We start from the raw sequence: 19,987 nt of genomic DNA, 5'->3' as shown, positions 1-19,987 counted from the left end.
CTCTGTTTCCTTAACCTTTTTCTTAATTGATAATTCCTGGCTGGTCCCCCTACTGCTGTCCAAATATTTGCTTGCCAATTTTCTTGTCCGCCTTCTCCATCTTGTGTCAACATTCCTCATGTAGAGGTAGCTGAAGACTTTCCTAGCCCACCGCTTTTCTCCCATTTTTCTCAATCGTTGCTCAAACGCTATCTTGCTGCCAGCTTCCCTGCTCTCAAAAGAAGACCATCCCAGGTCACCCTGCACACCCTGGTTTGGCGTATTCCCATGAGCTCCCAAAGCAAGCCTACCCACCCCGCGCTGCTTAATTTCCAACCGTGCTCGGACCTCTGATCTCATGCACAGGACTGCATTGGCAAAAGTCAGACTAGGAACCATCACCCCTTTCCAAATCCCTCGCACCACTTCGTACCTATTGTAATTCCACAGCGCCCTGTTTTTCATGACGGCTGCGTTTCTACTTCCCTTAGCTGCCACATATTTTTCATGCTCCGTTAGGTATTCAGCTCCAGTATTTATCCACACCCCAAGATACTTGTACTTATCCACTACTTCCAGCATGTCCTCCTGTATCCTATGTTCGCCGACCTCATTATCATTAAAAATCATGACTTCCGATTTTTCCTTGCTAAACTGCAGACCTAACTTATCTCCCTCTGTACCGCAGATATCCATCAACTCCTACAAATCTACCCTGTTGTCAGTCATCAGTACTATATCATCTGCATACATTAGTCCTGGTAATGACTGTGGGATAAATTCTCCTTGCTTGAATAAAGAAAGGTTGAAGCCGAGTCCACTCCCCTCTAGTTTAGCCTCTAATCCTTGCAGGTACAGCATGAACAGCAAAGGTGACAGGGGACATCCTTGTCTAAGCCCCTTCTTTACCTCTACAGGCTTCGACACCTTTTTTTCCCATTTTATTAGCACCTGGTTATCCTTAAAAATATCTTTTAAAAGATTGGTTACTCCGCTTTCCACACCTAACACATCCAGAATACTCCATAAGTCTTCTTGAAGTATACTGTCATAGGCTCCTTTGATATCTAGAAAAGCTAGCCATAGGGGTCTGTGTTCCTTTTCTGCTACATCGATACACTGTGTCAATGAGAACAGATTGTCCTCTAACCTCCTTTGTTTCCGGAAGCCATTCTGCAGCTCTCCCAGCACCCCCTTGCTCTCTACCCATGCCTGCAGTCTGTCCTTTATAATCTGCATCACCACCCTGTAGACCACTGATGTTACTGTTATGGGACGGTAGTTGCCTATGTCAGCTTTGTCCCCCTTTCCCTTATATATCATGCTCATTCTACTCAGTCTCCATTCATCAGGAACCTTGTCATCCATTAACATTTTGCTCACCACCTCTGTTAATGTTTCCTTAGACTTTGGGCCCAACATCTTTAATACCCTAATAGGAGTACCATCTGGGCCTGCTGATGTGCTACTTGGTACTCTCTTCTCAGCCCTTTCCCACTCTCTTTGTCCAATTGGAACAATTGCACTAACCGGTCTATCGTCCTCTACTAAGGCACCTACGACATTTCTTTGTTCTTTAAACTTTTCTGACATCGTTAGTCGTATATGCCCTATTGCCTTTTCCCCTTCTAGCCGAATACCTTGATCTGTAACAATAGACCTCTGCTCTAGGCTAGTCTTATTACTAAGGGAATTCAGATGTTGCCAGAATTTCTTAGCTGCATTTTTATCCCTTTTGTTTACTTCTGACTGGGACCCTTGTCTTCTAATTTTCTCATTGATTAAGTAGGATGCCTCCCTTCTACATTTTATGTATTTATCCCATTTTCTCTCAACGTCTGCTTCTGGGCCTCCCCTATGCTTAGAAAATCTGTGTTCCCTGGAGGCTTCCTGACGTTTCTCTATGGCCTTCTTCACCTCCCCATCCCACCAGCTCTTTGGTTTTCGTCTTGTCCTTTTTTTCCTGACTCGCACCTTAGCCAACTATAGCCCAAACAGTCCCATTAACTTTGTGTATGTCCACTCTGCTTTATTATCCTTAGAGATTACTGATTCAATTTGGGTGCTTGCTGTTTCTATTTGCTGCTCCGAGTAAAAGATCCCATCTGGCTGGTCATCATGTTTCATTCCTAAATTACTTTTTATTCCAAAACTCATCTTGATACGTTTATGATCGCTGCCTAGACTCCTGGCACCATGTTCATCTATGTTCATGACCCTTAGCCTATCGTACATCCTGTGTGACATTATCACATAATCTATTGTCGAATGCAGACTCCCTACCTCCCACGTTATGACCCCGTCACACTTCTCAGTACTGTTACAGACAACTAAGTCGTGTCTTTCGCACATATCCAGCAGCATGGTACCTGTCGAGTCTGTGTATCCATCTATATCTTCTATATGAGCATTCATGTCCCCTACTATAATTATTTCGCATCCTTTTCCTAGCTCATTAATGTCACCTGCTATACATTCTACCATTTTTTTGTTTTCCTCTTTGGCAGTTGCTGCTGTCCACAGGTATACAAAGCCAAGGAGTGTTTGCTCCCCTGCCACTTTTCCTTTTAGCCATAAATGTTCCTTACATTCCTGTTTGACTCTTTGCCAATTTGTACTTTTATGGATGAATGCCCCAATTCCCCCTCCCTTTCTGCTGCCCTCTGTTCTGTTGCAGTATTCCCATGCATAATCAGGATTACAGGGTGGTTGCTCCATGTCCCGAAGATGCGTCTCCACAAATCTATAAACCATCAACTTCTCCTGCCTAAGCTGCTCTTCTATTTCCTCCCATTTTAGCCTATTCCTGCCTCCTTGCATGTTAATATACCCTAAGTCTGAATTAATCTGGCTCTTGCGCTTATGCCTGTTGCTTCTCCTATGGCTTCTATGCTTCCTTAGTCTATGTTCGTCCTCTTGGTCGCCTTTGTTTACACTGGTGGCTTCAGGGCCCTGGGCCCTCCTAAAAAAGCTGTTGCCTGACGGCCTATCCTGCCTCCTACCCTCCTACCGGTGGCCCGGCTGTAGTGGATGCCTTCTCGTGCAAACGGGTGGAGGCCGACCTCGTACACATCCCTGTTAACCTCCATTGTGGTGTACCCAAGTCGTCGGCTTAGGCTCCTAATGACCCGGTTGGCCTCGACTACTCTCCCCTCTGTTCTGCTGGACTGCCCTTCTACTTCCGGGATTGTGCATACAGTCACGTGTACTTTCTCAGAGGCCTCCTTTATGTTATTTATACCTACTTCTAACTGCCTCCCGAGATTCCGGCTCGTCCCCTTCAAGACATCATTGAGTCCAGCATGGATGATGACCAGGGTTTCTAGATCCTTGTTGTTCCCTACCACCTCCTGGGCTTTGGTCATCGCTTCAACCATACCTTTCCCCGATTGGGCCTCCACCTTCAAACGCCTGTCACCCTTCACTGTTGCTAGGACAGCCTCCTCAAACCTTGCTACATTTGAGTCCCCCACCACCAGGACTCTCCTACGATCTAACCTTTCATCTCCAGCTTGCGCCAACTGCCGCCCGGTTCGCTCTCGTTGGTTCTCTTGTCGTAGCGGCGTGTCACCTTTCTCGCGCGATTCGGGCTTGTCGCTAGCCCTCCCGCGAACTGTTTTGCTACTTCGCTGTAGCATCGTGTAGCCGCCTCTTGCGACTCTACCGCCACCGGGTGATTTTCTCTGCCCGCCTTCTTTCCATCTCCTTATCCTGAGGGGACTTCACGTTGGTCTCATCCACCCCCTGACTTTGCTCCGACCCGGGGTCTTTAGCTGCCCGCGCCATAAGCTCCTTCACCTGACCTTCCAGCTCGGCTCGCTTTTTTTGTTCTTCCCTGAGCTGAGACCCCATATCTCCTCTAGCTGGTCGGTCTTTGCCCCTTCCATCCTAACCAGCTCTACTGCCTGTGCCTCCAGCGCCATCCTTTTCTCCCTCTCAACCTTCAGGTCCCTCCCGAGCTCCTGAATCTTTACGGCCCATTCACCCTCCAGCCTCAGAATGGTCTCCTTAAACCTAACGCACAACTTGCACGAGAAACTAGTCTCCCCCGCGTCATCTAAGCTTTCAAAACCAGTTTCATCCATGTAGCACCAGCGCCTGCACTCGTCACATTGCACCAGCTCCTCGCCCCCAATGTCTTCCTTAACTTTACGACCCATAGGCAACCTGCAATGGAGTTTGCTGAGACATGTGGCGCCACCTGGCGGCCGACGGGATCTAATACTGAGTCGGCGCAGAAGCTGACGCCGTATATGTTGCGGCCGCTGTGTTCCTTCTGCGTTCGCGTTTTGTTATCCCAGTGAGTGTGATTTACTCATTTAGTGACTTTAGTGGTCTCATGCGATGCTTCGACTACTACGGATGTGAACAAGAATAAAAATAAGCGCAAGGGCGGCGAGAAAGACTGGCACAATCACGAAGGAAACCTAAGCGTACCGCTTGCTGGGAGAACCTGGGGAGAATGACGAGAGAAGGAGATATTGGCTGCGAGAGAGTAATATAACTAAAATTCGTTTTGTTATGGGGCCATTCGTGTACAGACGGCAAGAAGCTAAAATAAGACGATTGCCCGTGAGCGGAAGAAACGGTATAAACTTCTCACTCGGGGAGTCGTACGCTGGTTCGGGCACACTTACGCGCTCCGCGCTGTAAAATTTGGCGTGTACTGGTATATGCTGTGCAAGATCGAGTGACATACGTCCAGAAAAGCAAGAAAGCCGCGCAGCCGCAGCATCGTATTCCAGCTGCATTTCAACGGAGGCGAAATAAAAAAAAAAATGTTCGTCGATCTGTGAACCGGATTTCTAATGCGGTGTCTATTTGGAACCACAAAGCCAAAATATCTTCAAAACTTTCAATTACAGATTCCAATAAGCATATTTATCTGTAAATTAATTCTTAAGGTGCTGAAAAAGTCGAAGTGGCGGAGTGTAGAGGCCCGTGATACTGTGTACGCTGAGAATAGAACTTTGTTCTATCGTTCCGCGCCAAATATTTCTTTCACCGACTGCTCAAGCTACTCAAGAGTCTCTTGTCCCAGACGATAGACTATTTCATCATTAGTAGCAACAGTAAAAAATTCTAACTCTTAACGACCTCCTTTACGAAAGCTTTGCCGTTGAGTGCCAGCATTACCCTCCGGCTTTCCCCAAGATTGAGGTACGGAGGTAAAAATTGCACGCCAGTTGTTGTTAATTATTATGCTGCTGTAATCAAACAGCAAGAACAAAAAAAGAAAAAACGGCGCTCAATCTCTCCTCAGGTTCTCTCTGCACTTTCAATGTTTGGGAGGTGTGAACGCAGTAGGTAAATGAAAAGCCACGTTTACAACATTTTTCATTCATTTAATTATTTCTTACTTCATCATCACATATCCGACTGATGCCTTGAGAGAATAAATTTCGTTAAAAAAAAAACGCGAAATTCAAAGCTGTGCGCGCGGGTGTTCCGTCGCGAGCGGCGCGCACTTCGCGGTGACGTCGACACCGTTCACGTTTTAAACATGAGCATTCTCGAACAGGAGGTGTCCTTTCGTCAGTATTGGTTTTCGGAAGTAGCTCTGAAGACATTCAATTGCCTTAAAACCGCAGAAAATGAGAGCCGAGATGCTTCCAGTCGTACAACGCGAACGCAACCCGACCGCGCCTGCCTACTCGGATTACTCGGCGCCGCCGTTGGCGGCGCTGAACGCTGCGCTCCACTAGCGCCGCCTGGCCACTGCAGGTTGCCTATAGGCAGCCCGCCCACCTACCTAGGGAAAATCGGTTACCTTCGCTTTCCCTGGTCCTATGATTTGAAATTAGTGCTTTAACGCATGCAGGAGAATACGCTTTCAAAGCTAAACAATAAATATAAAAGCGCACTTAGCTTCGGACGACGTCGCTGGCAAATTCCCTCGCCGCCGTGACGTCGTGCACGTGTCAGCGCCTATAGGGGCGCGTCAAGTCTCGAAGCGTCGCCTGTCGCCACTGTCGCGAAACCAAATACCGCCGCCGCGCTCACAACACATACCGGTCATCCACAGAACGCACAAGAAAACAGACATGACAGGCGTTGTCTTATAGGGAGCTGCGCATATAGGAAGGAGCTAGCGGGGCACGCCAGTGCAAGCTCGACGATACAGACGGCAAACGCAATTGCGTGGATATGCCAGTGGTGACGCAGGCGACATGACGGTGCAGCGGCACGAAGGTGACGACAAACGCGGCGGGGTCCGGCTCCCATCGAGTTCTCGTAATGTTTAGAAACTGCCAGCACCACAGAATCGCCGGAACGGCGGAGCGATGACGCAGCGGCGGCAGCACGCTTCACCAGCGTCTGCACTCTAAACATGCGTCAACACAAAGGGGAGTTTAAATGGTTGACGCCACACCTTCAATGCCATGTGCGCAAACATTTACTCCATCAATATGGAGTTAAAACAAGGACAGTCTGCCATTAAGCCCATTCAGTTAGTAATGAAGTAAATATGGAGGAATTGCTGCTTTTACTCCAGATATAAACTAGTTAATTTGGACAAATACTCCAACAGTCCTGAAATGGAGGGAAAAGTTTAGCAGTGTATATTAGGATACAACCTGAAAAATAGCGCTTGGTAACTAAGGCTGTTACGCGGGATATTACTCAGCTGAACAAAAAGTAAACCAATGAAATTAAAAAATAAAGCTAGTCTTCACACAACACGAAACGAACTGTATACGCCGTACCGGAAGATCTACATAATGTTTACACGCACAGGTGAGCTGTAAACAGGAATCAGCACAAAAGGAAGTTTAAATGGTTGACGCCAGCCCTTCAACTCCGTGTGCGGAAGTATTTCCTTCATCAATGTGGATTTAAAACAAGCCCAGTCCGCCATTTTAGGCAATTTAGTGAATAATAGAGTAAATATGGAGGAATTGCGTGATTTTACTCCGGTAAAAAAAAACTAGTTAATTTGGCCAATTATTCCCAAAGTAGCGAAATGGAGTAAAATAGTTGTTTACGTAGAGTCAGAGTTGTAGGATACAACCTAAATAAGCAGCACTTGGTAACTAAAAGCTATGTTAGGAGAGGTATTACTCCAGTGAACGGAAAAATAAACCGGTTGAAAAAATACAGTCCTCATATAGATATTTCCGCACACAAGCGGCGCTCGTTGACGACGGAGCCGTATGCGCTCGAATGAAGCGTGTCGTCTGCGCCACCATCTGTATATATAGTGATAGTGCGCCGATCTCTTTCATTCATTTGCTATGACGTTTGAGAAGTATAAGCTGCATAGTTTGAACGACATTGTTAGTAAGCAAATAATGCACACGCCAGCATGTAGAACTACTTGAGAAGCTTGCGTGATTTTGAGAAACGCCCATCGGAGGATATGTGTGTCTTCTTAAAATAGAGCTAGCATTCGAAATGGCGTACGCATATTTTTTCGCTGTCATGCTTCAAAGCGCTCGCTAACTTCTATAGCCATCGGCCGCCTTCATTGGTGCTCTGTGAAACGAGAAATATATATCGATAAATTTTGCTTACATGTGTTTCTACGAGCCGCCGTCCCGACTCATATCCCCGTGCGTCTTTTCATTAATTAAAAAAAAAGGTTATTTTAAATTATGTTTAATGCTTCCAGAATTTGTGATGTGCTGTTCATGGTCTCCCTGTACCAAAGGGCGACATCATAGGCAGACTGTGAAATCAGAAAGTAGAATTTAAATTTTGGCTGTCATATATTCCTATGACTGCTAAGCTGTATACACAGCACAGCCCTGCTGAATTGCATCGTATGATGCCAGCGACGACAACATGGCGAATTAACCAGCATGCGTCGTTTCGTGAAAGCTCCGATGCATGCTGGATAATCCGCCATGTCGTTGGCAGCACACGACGCAGCACCGCAATGCCATACAGCCTTGTCTACATGGTTGCGTAATGCGCGCAGACGATTCTGGCGCGATCGCCCCCAGGCCGACTGCGGGTTCTTCACGATTCCAAAAATACGCACGTCTGCACGACTGCGAGAAGGCAAAGCCTTAGCGACGCCGACGCGAATGACTCGCACGGGCCGACAGACGCGAGATCGACGCCAATGCGGGCAAGTATCAAACTAGTCGCCAGAACTTGAAATCATGAATGTCGACGGGCGGCCACAGGTCCAGACGCATAGTGCAGCCAGCCATCCGCGCGTAGTTTGGACAGGTCCGCGCCGTACTGCCGTACTGCTTTGCATTTCTTCATAGCGCGCCCGATTTTTCGGGCACAGCATCGACGCATACGTTCCTCGGGAATCTGCCGGCATCTTGCACGCACGTAGGGCAGCGCACGAACGGCTGCGTGATTACTCTCGGTGGACCATCGAAAACGACATGGCGGATTACCCAGCATGCACCGCTTCATGCAAGCCCCCTATACTATAGTGCTCTAGAATTCTAGAGCACTGTACCTATACCGAACAAGCCAGACTGAAGTAGGACTAGGGTGCCTAGAATATACTGGCTTGTATGCCGTGCGGCCGCAGTTCCCCATAGAAAGGGATAGCGCCATTTTCAATTACTGCCACCGGCCGTCAATTGAGGGCGCTGCGCACAGTAAGTGTGCTGAGGCATCATCTTTATTGCAAATCAACACACAATGTATACAAGGTTGTACATTTGGACGCGTCTCTGATGGGCTCCGGCGATTTTCCTAATTAGTGGCTCTCGCCCTTAGTACTTCTCGTACTTCTCGCCCTTAAAGAGTCTCTCTTACACACTAAGCGCCGTACAGCCTCCCAGCCTTTCCCCCTGCCTAACCGCGGAAGACCTAAAGGGGCGGTCCTATCACCGCTACTTTTTAACGTGGCCCTAGCGCCATTAGCAAAGGCCCTTGCTGCTATCCCAGAGCTCCACACAGCCTTATATGCAGATGATATAACCCTCTGGACAACAAGCGGATCCCTTGGAACAGCCCAGGATATCTTGCAGTCTGCCATAGACATCACCACCACCTATCTAGAAAACACAGGCCTCCGAAGCTCCCCAACTAAATCGGAACTAATGCAGCTTAAACCCTTACCCGGTGATCCTCCCATTGAACTTCACATGTACGGAAACCCAGTGCCCATTGTGTCTCAGATGAAGATTCTCGGCCTTCTCATTAACAACGCACTTGATGCAACCGCCACCCTTCAACTCTTGCAAAGACAGACTAAGCAGGTTGCTGGACTAATCAGGCGTGTGGCTGCGCGCAACCATGGGCTGTCGGAACGCGAAACCCTAAATATGACCAATGCGTTAATCATTAGCCGAATCACATACCACCTCCCATATCATATACTCACTCAGCGCCAAACAGAGCAGGCGGACATCCTAATACGCATGGCCGTAACCTCCGCCCTACGTCTTCCACGGACGGTTAGCACAGAACGTCTGCTGGCCACTGGTACTCACAATACAGTGAACGAATTAATAGAAGCTCAACGCACCAACCAATTAGTCCGCCTGAGTCGCACGGAAACAGGACGATGCCTACTGCGACAACTCCGTCTCAATCCACCCATCGCCACCCCAGCAAGTGCTACACCTTTCATGATCGCTCCGGGCACGCAGGATCACATATACCAGAAGCCCCTACCACGCAACATGGGCGCTTGCCTTTATCAGGGAAGACGGAAAGTTAGAGCCAGCTATTACACCAAAAGATACCGCAACCGCTCTGATATCCTCTATGTCGACGCGGCAGGGAATTCTAAAGTAGGATTTTTCACTGCAGTCGCTGCCTACGAAGATGGCAGAGTGGGGGCCGCCGCCACTATTCGAACTAATTCGCCTGCAGAAGCGGAAGGAGCCGCCATCGCACTCGCGCTTGCCCATTCAGCCATTGACGAAGCCATTGCCGAAATTTGTACAGATTCTCAGGCGGCATACCGCCACTACCTAAACGGCGTGGCGACACCGGCCGCGCATCATATTCTTACCACCGCCACCTCTGTCGACCGAACGGTTAATCTAACGTGGATCCCAGGGCATGCCTCGATCCCCGGTAATGAGCGCGTTCATGCGCTGGCTCGAGAACTCTCTACCCGAGCCCCAGATGATCAGGCACCCAACTCCGCGCAGGAGGCCGCATCGGTCCTTTCTACATACCACCAAATCACCACATTCTACAAACACAAGCGCATGACACTGCCACCACCCCACAGCACCTTGTCACCCTTATCCAGTGCTACATGGCGACAATTGCAGACGAACTGTTTCATTTCCCCCTACCGTCTCTCATGTCTTCACCCTGGCTTGCCCCCTCACTGCGACACCTGTGGCGAGCCAATATCCTCACTTTTCCACTACCTGTGGGAATGTCCTTCCCCCCAGGCAGTGCCCCCCATCCCCCATCCCACCTTTTCTTCCTGGGAGGCTGCTTTGCGGACAGCTCAACCCGCCGGTCAGAAATGGCTGGTCGATCGGGCTCTATGTGAAGCCAAAGCCCGTGGACTCCTAGACTAGTAGGAGACCACCCTGGAAGACTTTTTTTTTTAATTAAAGTTGTTTCCATTCATCCATTGTACATTTCATTTTTATATTTTTCCCGTGGTAATTAAATCTATAATTTTATGATTTTTCGCTTTTAAAAGAAACGGCCATATCAGGCTCAGCCCTCAGCAGATGATCTCGTTTAGCAGACGCTTTCTATTAGAAATTATCGCTTGCGCAGCTGGCGCGCTGTATGCATCAGTGCGCAATTTCGTTGGTGCATGCCATTTCTCCGTTGTGTGTCTTGTGTGATGTGCGTTCATTTGTGACAGTGATTACTAATCAAAATGACGCAGCGCAAGAATGTCCAGGTAAAGTGGCCTTGCAATGAACAGGAATGCTTAATTTGGATCTCTTTCCAGCAGTGGAAATGTGTCCTTGTTCACGGCCCCTGTTGACGCTGCACGACGTCAAGACTGAATAAAGGTATTAAGCGGGCATATGGAAGACGCAGACATGCCGAAGGAGTCTCTTGCGATTCGACTGAGAGCGCCTCGGACGATTTCCTGGCAGACACGCACACTCCTAAAGCCGCTGTAAAAACTGCACGCCAACTGTCAGCACCAACCCCTTCCGGCAGCCGCTGGCAGTCATTTTTCCCGGTGCCACCTCGGCGCCCTCGGTCGGCACAGTAGGCGGCATCGTTTTGGATACATAGCGCTAACAAACAGGGACAAAGAAGGAAAGATGCAACACGGACAGGCGCTAATTCATGTAGCACCGGTATGTGTTGCGTGGTTCCTTCTCTGTTTCCTTCTATTAGCTCTGTGGATCCAAAACAAAGCCAAATAGATCGAAATTCTTGAGCTTATAACTCAGTCTGATGCTTGTTATGCCTGTACCGGCGGATCACACCTTACTTGATCAAGCCGTTAGAATGATACAAAGAGAAAAAGTTGGCTGTGGTTTAGCTCTGGTTAAACCATGGTTGCGTTGCGGAAGCAACGGCTGCTAAGCTACGTTTATGATCAGCTTTGTGGTAGCTTGGTTGTGCTTCGACTCCTCGACGTAAACAGACAAAGTATAGCTTATGTAGCTTGTTTATTAATCCCAATGAATACGCTCTTGTGGTCGCTAAAGTAGCGTGACTTGGTCTCTACTTTGTCAATTTTGTATATTGTATCTGGTGTAGATTTTTGGAGCACCAAGTCCAAGCGTCTTCCCCATTGAGTGGTCGACCGAGGTTATAGTGGGCACGTACAGTTCAAGAAGACAGCGTTCCTCAACGGCTTGGATGAAGGAAGAGTCTTCTTTATCTTTGTAATGTCTCCGGTAACGAGAACTAGCTCCATTTCGTTACGACTAGGCATCCCGGTAGCGATCACTTCCAAAACGTCCAACGTTCTTTCTTGGCAAGCCCGGACTCTGTGGAGGTACTTGAGCAGCTGGCCTCAGAGTCACACCGAGAAGCAGAAGCGGCTCGTCTAGCCACATCGACAATTCTTCGTTAAAGAATTGATTGCTATATATATATATATATATATATATATATATATATATATATATATATATATATATATATATATATATATATATATATATATAGAAAGAGAGAAAACCCTATGGCCAGTCACAATACCATTAATGATATGGCGCCGGAAGATGAGCCCCCCAGGTTGGAAGGCGTCCCACATGTTACTGGGGATGAACAAAGGGCGATTCCTAGTAGCTCGAGGACGAATGAAGCGGCTGGACTAAAGCCAAAAGGACGCTCAGTTGTGGATGTGTCGGGAAGCGACGGGAAAGTCCGATGTTGCAAGGAGATATATCACATAGCAACATGGAATGTAAGATCTATGACGCAAGGTAAACTGGAGGTCGTCAAGCGAGAAATGGACAGATTGAACATTGATATCTTGGGTATCAGCGAGCTCAAGTGGACCGGAATGGGAAAATTTAACTCCGGCGATCATTATGTCTTTTATTGTGGGCACGAATCCAAGAGAAGGAATGGGGTCGCTCTCATAGTAAACAGAAGAATGGGCAAAGCAGTGCTAGGGTACAACCCCAAAAACGACCGAATGATTTCACTTCGGAGCCAAGGTCACCCTTTCAACATTACAGTTATCCAAGTCTGTGCACCGACCACTACTGCTGAAGAAGCTGACGTTGAGAGATTTTATGCGGACCTACAATGCCTTTTAGACCACACCCCCTCACAGACGGCGTTTTTCTCATAGGAGACTGGAATGCGAAGGTCGGGAGTAAAGAAATATCCGGAAATGTAGGCAAGTTCTGTCTTGGTGAGCCAAATGAAGCTGGGCAGAGGCTAGTAGAGTTTTGTCAAGAAAACAACCTGACCATAGCGAATACTCATTTCCAACAGCACAAGAGGCGCCTGTACACATGGACTTCACCGGACGGTCTGTACAGGAATCAGATCGATTATATTCTTTGCCGGCAGAGATGGAGAAGCGCTGTGCAAGCAGTAAAAACAAGGCCTGGGGCCGATTGTGGCACCGATCATCAGCTTCTTGTTGCCAAAATTAAGCTTCGATTCAGGAAAACGCAGAAAACTAGAAGGCCTTTCAGGTATGATCTGGATCAAATTCCATTAGAATATGCTGTGGAAGTGAGGAATCGATTTCAAGAATTAGATCTAGAAGACAGAGAGCCCGAAGAGATGTGGACTGATGTTCGTGATATAATACAAGAAGTTGCTACTAAGGTAGTTCCAAATCAAAAGAAATGCAAGAAAGCAAACTGGTTATCTGAAGAGGCTTTGCAAATAGCTGACGAAAGGAGGATGGCAAACGTTATGGGGGAAATAGAAAGATACAAGGTTCTCAATGCGGATTTTCAGAAAATAGCAAGAAGAGATAAGAATGCCTTTCTGAACATACAGTGCCAAGCAGTTGAGGACAACAGCCAATTAAGGAACACGAGAGCTCTGTATAAGACAATCAAAGATATCAAAGGAAGCTTCTGTGCTAAGCTGGGCGTGATAAAGGACAAACGAGGCAAGGACCTCACTGGAGCCTCAGAGATAAAGAAGAGATGGCAGGAATACACAGACGAACTGTACAAGAAGGACCCGAATGTGCAAACCCAACATAAGACGGTTGTGATTACTGATCTCGAGCCGGGCATCCTGAAGAGTAAAGTTGAATGGGCCTTAGCCAGCCTTGCTAAGAACAAAGCTAGCGGAACTGATGGCATTCCAGCTGAGTTGCTTCAAAAAATCAACCATGACGCTGTTAACATTCTGCATACATTATGTCAGAAGATTTGGACAACCCTGCAGTGGCCACAGGATTGGAGGAGGTCAGTTTACATCCCCATTCCAAAGAAAGGCAGTGCCAAAGATTGTTCCAACTATCGCACGATCGCGCTTATTTCGCATGTTAGCAAGTTGATGTTGAAAATCCTCCAAGGTAGGCTGCAGCAGTATGTGGATCGGGAGCTTCCGGACGTGCAAGCTGGGTTTCGCAAGGGCAGAGGAACTAGAGACCAAATTGCCAACCTTCGCTGGATCATGGAAAAAGCAAGAGAGTTCCAGAAACCCATCTACTTCTGCTTTATTGATTATGCGAAAGCGTTTGACTGCTTAGATCACAGCAGATTGTGGCAAGCCCTCCAAGAGATGGGAGTTCGAATTCACCTCATCTGTCTCCTCAGGAACCTGTATGAAGGGCAAGAGGCCACAGTCAAAACTGGGCATGGTCTTACTGATTGGTTTCCGATTGAGAAAGGAGTGAGGCAAGGATGCATACTGTCGCACTGCCTATTTAATCTATATGCAGAGTGCATCATGAGGAAGGCCGGTCTGGACGAGTCTTCAGCTGGAGTGAAGATTGCTGGAAAACGTATCAACAACCTTAGATATGCGGATGATACCACTTTAATGGCAGAAAGTGAAGTGGAACTCAAGAGACTTCTGATGCGCGTACAAGAAGAGAGTGAGAAGTTTGGGCTTAAACTGAACATTAAAAAGACAAAGATCATGGCGTCTTGCCCTATCAAGTCCTGGAGCATCAAGGGACAAGAAGTGGAAGCTGTGACAGATTTTCTCTTCTTGGGCTCCAAGATTACCTCGGAAGGAGACTGCAGCTATGAAATTAGGAGACGCCTGCTTCTGGGAAAGAGAGCAATGGTTAGCCTTGACCGCCTAGTAAAGAGCAGAGACCAAGATCCGTATAACTCGTGCTATGGTCTTTCCATTTGTGATGTATGGATGCGAGAGTTCGACTGTGAAAAAGGCTGACCGCCGAAGAATTGACGCTTTTGAATTGTGGTGCTGGCGAAGACTCTTGAGAGTTCCTTAGACTGCCAGAAGGTCAAATTAGTCGATATTGTCGACCATAAACGCTGACTGCTCATTGGAGGGTCAAATTCTAAAGTTAAAGCTCAGCTACTTTGGTCATCTGATGAGAAGAGAGGAGTCGCTGGAGAAAGATTTGATGTTGGGAAAAGTTGAGGGTCGCCGGAGAAGGGGTAGGCAGCGAACGTGATGGTTAGATGGCATCCTCGAGGCACTGCAGATGAAGTTATGTGATGTTAGGAAGATAGTGAGAGACCGGAAAGCGTGGCGTGACATGGTCCATAGGGTCACGAAGAGTCGGACTCGACTGAACGACTGAACTGTGTACTGTAACTGTACTGTATATATATATATATATATATATATATATATATATATATATATATATATATATATATATATATATATATATATATATATATATATACGTCATGTATGTGTACAGTAAAAACTGGTTGGTCTAGCGGGTGTTCGTTGTGTCCATGTGTGTTTACCGCTAACAAAATGACTCCTACAAGCGATTCTTCGTTTCTCCAATCTTTCTTTACGCTGTTTTCCACTATCCTCGGCAAGACGTTTCCGCCTAGTTCCTGTTTGGTAAGCCTAGGCTCTAGTTCCTGTTTGGTAAGCCTAGGCTCTGCAGAAGAGGACTCACACTGGGAACTCGAGCAGCTAGCCTCGGAGGCATGCGTGTTCGCGTCTCGTGCCAGCCCGCAGTGATTTACGTGCACGCGTGCGGCGTGTATGCAAGAGTACTTTTTCTTTGTTTCGCGGTTCCTGTGCGCTTTTGCTTACCTCTCTGCCTCTTGCAAAAGAAATATGAACAGGCTATCACCCCATGCTCCATTAAAATAAAGTATGTCATTTGAAGTATGTCATGCTGGAAATGGCGTCAGTTGCGGTCTTCGGCGCTTGAGATTCTTTGACACGCGGTATCTAAAATGAAGCATAGCTATCGTTAGGCACCGTGTCAAAGCAAAACAGGTTGCTGCCGTCAATACAACTTAATGCAAACGCTCAAATATCGCATATTGCCGTTTCTGCTTGGAATACCGCAGCTACTGATGCATGCGACCGCAGACAGCTGCATAGCAAAGTCCAGTTTGAACAAGCCACTTTGTGCCTTCTGTATCCACGATATAATTGTCCGAGTACTTTTTTCTTTTTTCTTTTTTTTTTTTTTTTGACTGTTAAACCTTTGTCGCGGTGTCTCAACGGTAGGGCGCTCGACTGCTGATTTCGAGATCGGGGGGTTCAATCCAGGCCGTTTCGAAAGGCGCTCCTCGGCTGTGAGAAAACACCGAAGCACGCCCCTAGATCATCCGTCATATAGCCGATGTTGGCATGGCGCGTTCAATCCATATATGCATTTTTCTTTTTTTTTTCTTTCTGTTGAAAGCTCCTGCGCATCTGTAACAATGTTAGTGAGCACATTTCGATTTGGAGAAATGCTCAAACGTTTGAGGAACAAATCTTCCCAGCACCCTGTTACACTAAATATTACATAATACACATAGATCAATGTACACTGGTAGCCCATTAAAATCATTAGAATCTCTTTTCGTCTGTGCTGTCTTCCGAACAAACTCGTTTCTAGCAAGGAGAGTAAAATAGCTTCATACGGGCTTAACCATTGGTGTTTAATTCGGGAATAGATACATATTTATAGTCGCATGATAAGGTGAATTCCATTTCCTTTAGGATAGTTTTATATCCAGCTCTGTTTTGGAAGTAACCCTAATACTTTGCTTCGCATAAGATTGAGTCACTGCTCAACCATAATTACAATGATAAAGAAATCTTCAGCCTTCAAACTTCCTTGCCAGAACATGGCAGCGACCAAGCGCAGTTTTTACGATGTCTTCTCAGCTACTGATTTGTAACTTGCACTTTAACGTTACTGAAAATTAATCGCTGATAGTCCTAAATTTTGTCAAGTGTGTAGAAGTTCTGGCACATGGTGAAATTCATTGTCATTGAAAAATAAATAATTACACTACTAATTTACCATTTATCAACACCACACACATCAGAAATTCCTTATACTTCCCTCGATCTCAGGAAATCATTTAGTCATTTCACAGTCCAACACTATCAGATTATCTCCCGCAAGGAGCATTCGCCTTGTTGTGAGCTCGGCAAACTCAATCCACTCAGCGCTCTACACGTGAGCCGTCAGCCTTCCCGTGCGGTGAGGTTTCCTGCACAGTGTCGGCGTAATCTCATTTTTGGGGAATACTTGTGCCATGGTTGTCTTGCCAGAGTTGATGTTTGCACAGTCTACGGCAACCCGCCGGGCAGTACGCGGTCAGTGCTGCATTTAATCTGGTTAATCCTCGAGTCAGGTACGATATAATGAACCAGGCTACCTCGATTCATTCTAAAGTACTGCAGGTCAGAGCACGAACCTCTCCGTGGGCTTGACACTAAATTTGCCTGCCTCACTCGTATAAGACACACGTACACTGTTTAAAATGCGGTATGTCATGTTCAGGCCCAAGTACCAGGCCCGTGAGCACCGTACAACGCAAGATGCGTGCAGAGCGATGCCAGTAAATCTAAATGACGGGTGGTTGCGTGCCTTGTTTTCCTAAAATCAGCGCATCTTTATTTCTTTATTTGCTGCATTGGCGAAATCCATGTTTTTTTTTTTTTTTCTGCAATATTGGAACAGTGTGAACAGTAAATCGCTAATGCATTGCATAAGGCACGTTTTCATCGCCAACATACCCGCCGTAAACTTTCTTGGGCTTGGACTTTCTGAAATATTTTTGCTCTCGAGAGCTTAGTAACTGAAAAAAAAAAAAAAAAAATGTTGGATGGTTACTGTCGAGTTTTTTGCCGATGAAAGCCAACTGCTAGAATACGCAAACAAATCGATCTCCATACGATACCGCAAAATGTGTGCCCTGTGAACGAGCTCGCTGAAACATTTTTGTAAGAGCGCGCCAAATACAACGTGATTGTTTACTTCTTGCTGCTCCGAGCGCGCATATCACGGCGCGAATTGAACGCAGATGCACCCACCTGCACACGATGGATGGATGGATGAAATGGATGGAAAATAGGAGCGTCCCCTTTGAAACGGGGTGGTAGCAGTAGCTATCATGCTCATTTTTCTCCCTATATCTTATATATTGTTTTAGATTGGCTAACTATACCATCATTCTATTTATTGAATTTTTGTTTCTACATTACTAACATTATGTCACTTCTCTGCTTTTAAGCCGCCAATCTTCCAGTCGTTTTTTTCTAGCTTCCACCGCCGGTTTATTCACCCGGCCCCTGGCATATCTAAACCCCAGAGCTTCAGGAACAGTGACTGCGCCTGCATCAACTTCCGCATGGATACCGTTACATTCGAGTATAATATGGTCAATTGTTTCACTGGAGTTTCCACATACAGCACATGCGTCATCTCCATTGTTAAATTTCTTTTTGTAGCTGCGTGTTCTAAGGCAGCCTGATCTAGCTTCAAAAAGTAGGGCACTGCCTCTTGAGTTATCAAAGAAATCTTCCTTCCTGATCTGCATTTTCCACTTTCGGTATAATTCCACACTGTTTTTTTTTCATCGAATTTATCTAATTTTTACCTTCTGTGTTTTTCACCTGTTGCTTAATGCTCTTTATTTCTCCGTCCTTGTTACTAGCATACTTACTAGTTAGTTTCCTAGTTCTTTTCCTCCATTGTGGGTCAACGCTTTTTAGGTGCAGGTATTTAAATACTTTAGCTGCCCATCTGTTACTGTCCAATTTCCTCAGGCGTTCGTCATATAATATTTTACTCTGAGCTTCCCGTACTTCGAAATATGCTCAGCCCATATCTCCCTGTACCGCCTCATTTGTGGTTTTGCCGTGGGCACCTAGTGCTAATCGTCCAACGGTTCTCTGATTTATTTCTAATGTCTACTGTACCTCTGATTTTAGGCACAAAACCGCATTTCCGAAAGTAAGCCCGGACACCATAATTCCTTTCCAACCCAGTTTGCAGCGCTCCTGGCGGCGGCCGCCGGCATTCATCGCTCGCAGTGCCACCCGGGATACCTCAGTCGGCACACTAGCCAATATATTCTAGGCACTACAATAGGGCCCCGGGCATAGTTTATACACGTTGGCCCCGGGAGTATATATGCTACGGCAGCCACATTCACTCCAAGGCCAGCAGCCCGTTTGAAGGAAATCAGTACTCTGAAACATTTTAATACTGAGAAGCGAAATGGTCCATGCGGTCGCATGAACCTTTCTATTACGACAGCCCTCACACGCTCGTCACAATCGGGTAAAAATTTTGCTTTTCTCTAGCTGGTTGTCATAGAAACTGTGACGCCAGCAGGTGAGCCACCAAGTGGCGAATGGGACGACGGCAGACATAACAGATACCAGGGCCCCTTCACCTTGTCTCTCGCACGCAATTTGCTCGTACGGCATCACTTCCGGACCTCCATGTGGCGCCAGATAGTCACCCCTTTCGTACAGGGATAGAAGCAGGCTCGAGAATTTTGGAGTAGCTCTGGAGCAACAAAACACGAGTTTTGGAGAGTTCTAATTATGTTGTGGAACATTCTTCTAAGTCAAACACCTTTAATACCCCAGTTACGAGGGCAAGTTTAGTGACACTTTCACGAAGTGCACTTACTTAGGAAGAATGACACTTTCGGTGCTCGCAGTCACACTGGTCACACCGTCACACGGCAAAATCAAGTGTCATTTTGAAATGACGGCAGTGCCGATGCGGATACTGTAGCCCTATGTGGAAAGTAATTAGCTTTCACAGAAATACCTTAAAATTCAATTGTATTGCAAGCACAATGCCCCAAGCTAATATTCAATTTATCTGTGCATTTGAGTACATGGATTTGACTAAAAAAACATCGCGATGTCGCACGGGCATGTTACGTTTTCACAGCGTTTACTTGCCGTTGTACACAACGTCGAAAAAGGTCCGGTTTACGCAGCATCACGAAAGTAGGCGAGAAGTTCGCAGCGTTCACAGCACCGGATGCTACTAGCTTTCCGCTGTAGTACCGCCCACGAGCGCCCGTGAGCGGCAGAGTGCGCGGTGCAAGTAGCGTTTGGCCGTGCGCTCCTCCGTGGTGGTCGCTAGGCCTATAGTTTGTTTCGCATCGAAGTATCAGTGGGCGGCGCTTTCGTATGGCCAGCTTAATAGGATATATGGCTCACTCGTGGCACTGCCTTATTGTCAACCTTGCTGTCTGTTCATAATAAGAGTCAGGTGCAATTCAAATCGACGACGACTTAG

At 46.8% G+C, this 19,987-nt stretch overlaps 1 protein-coding gene across 1 annotated transcript; it reads right to left on the bottom strand.

Moving 5' to 3' along the window:
- Positions 1 to 2,909: 2,909 nt before the first annotated feature.
- On the bottom strand, positions 2,910 to 3,617 carry LOC146204981 (uncharacterized). Its single transcript, XM_084605756.1, has one exon. It carries the CDS (start codon positions 3,615 to 3,617, stop codon positions 2,910 to 2,912), a length of 708 nt encoding a protein of 235 aa, XP_084461882.1.
- Between the last annotated feature and the right edge of the window lie 16,370 nt (positions 3,618 to 19,987).

Source organism: Amblyomma maculatum, chromosome 1 (assembly GCF_055883805.1).
Source record: "Amblyomma maculatum isolate TAMU_Amacu chromosome 1, ASM5588380v1, whole genome shotgun sequence".
Taxonomy (NCBI): Eukaryota; Metazoa; Arthropoda; class Arachnida; order Ixodida; family Ixodidae; genus Amblyomma; species Amblyomma maculatum.
This window is presented reverse-complemented; position numbering and strand designations above follow the sequence as displayed.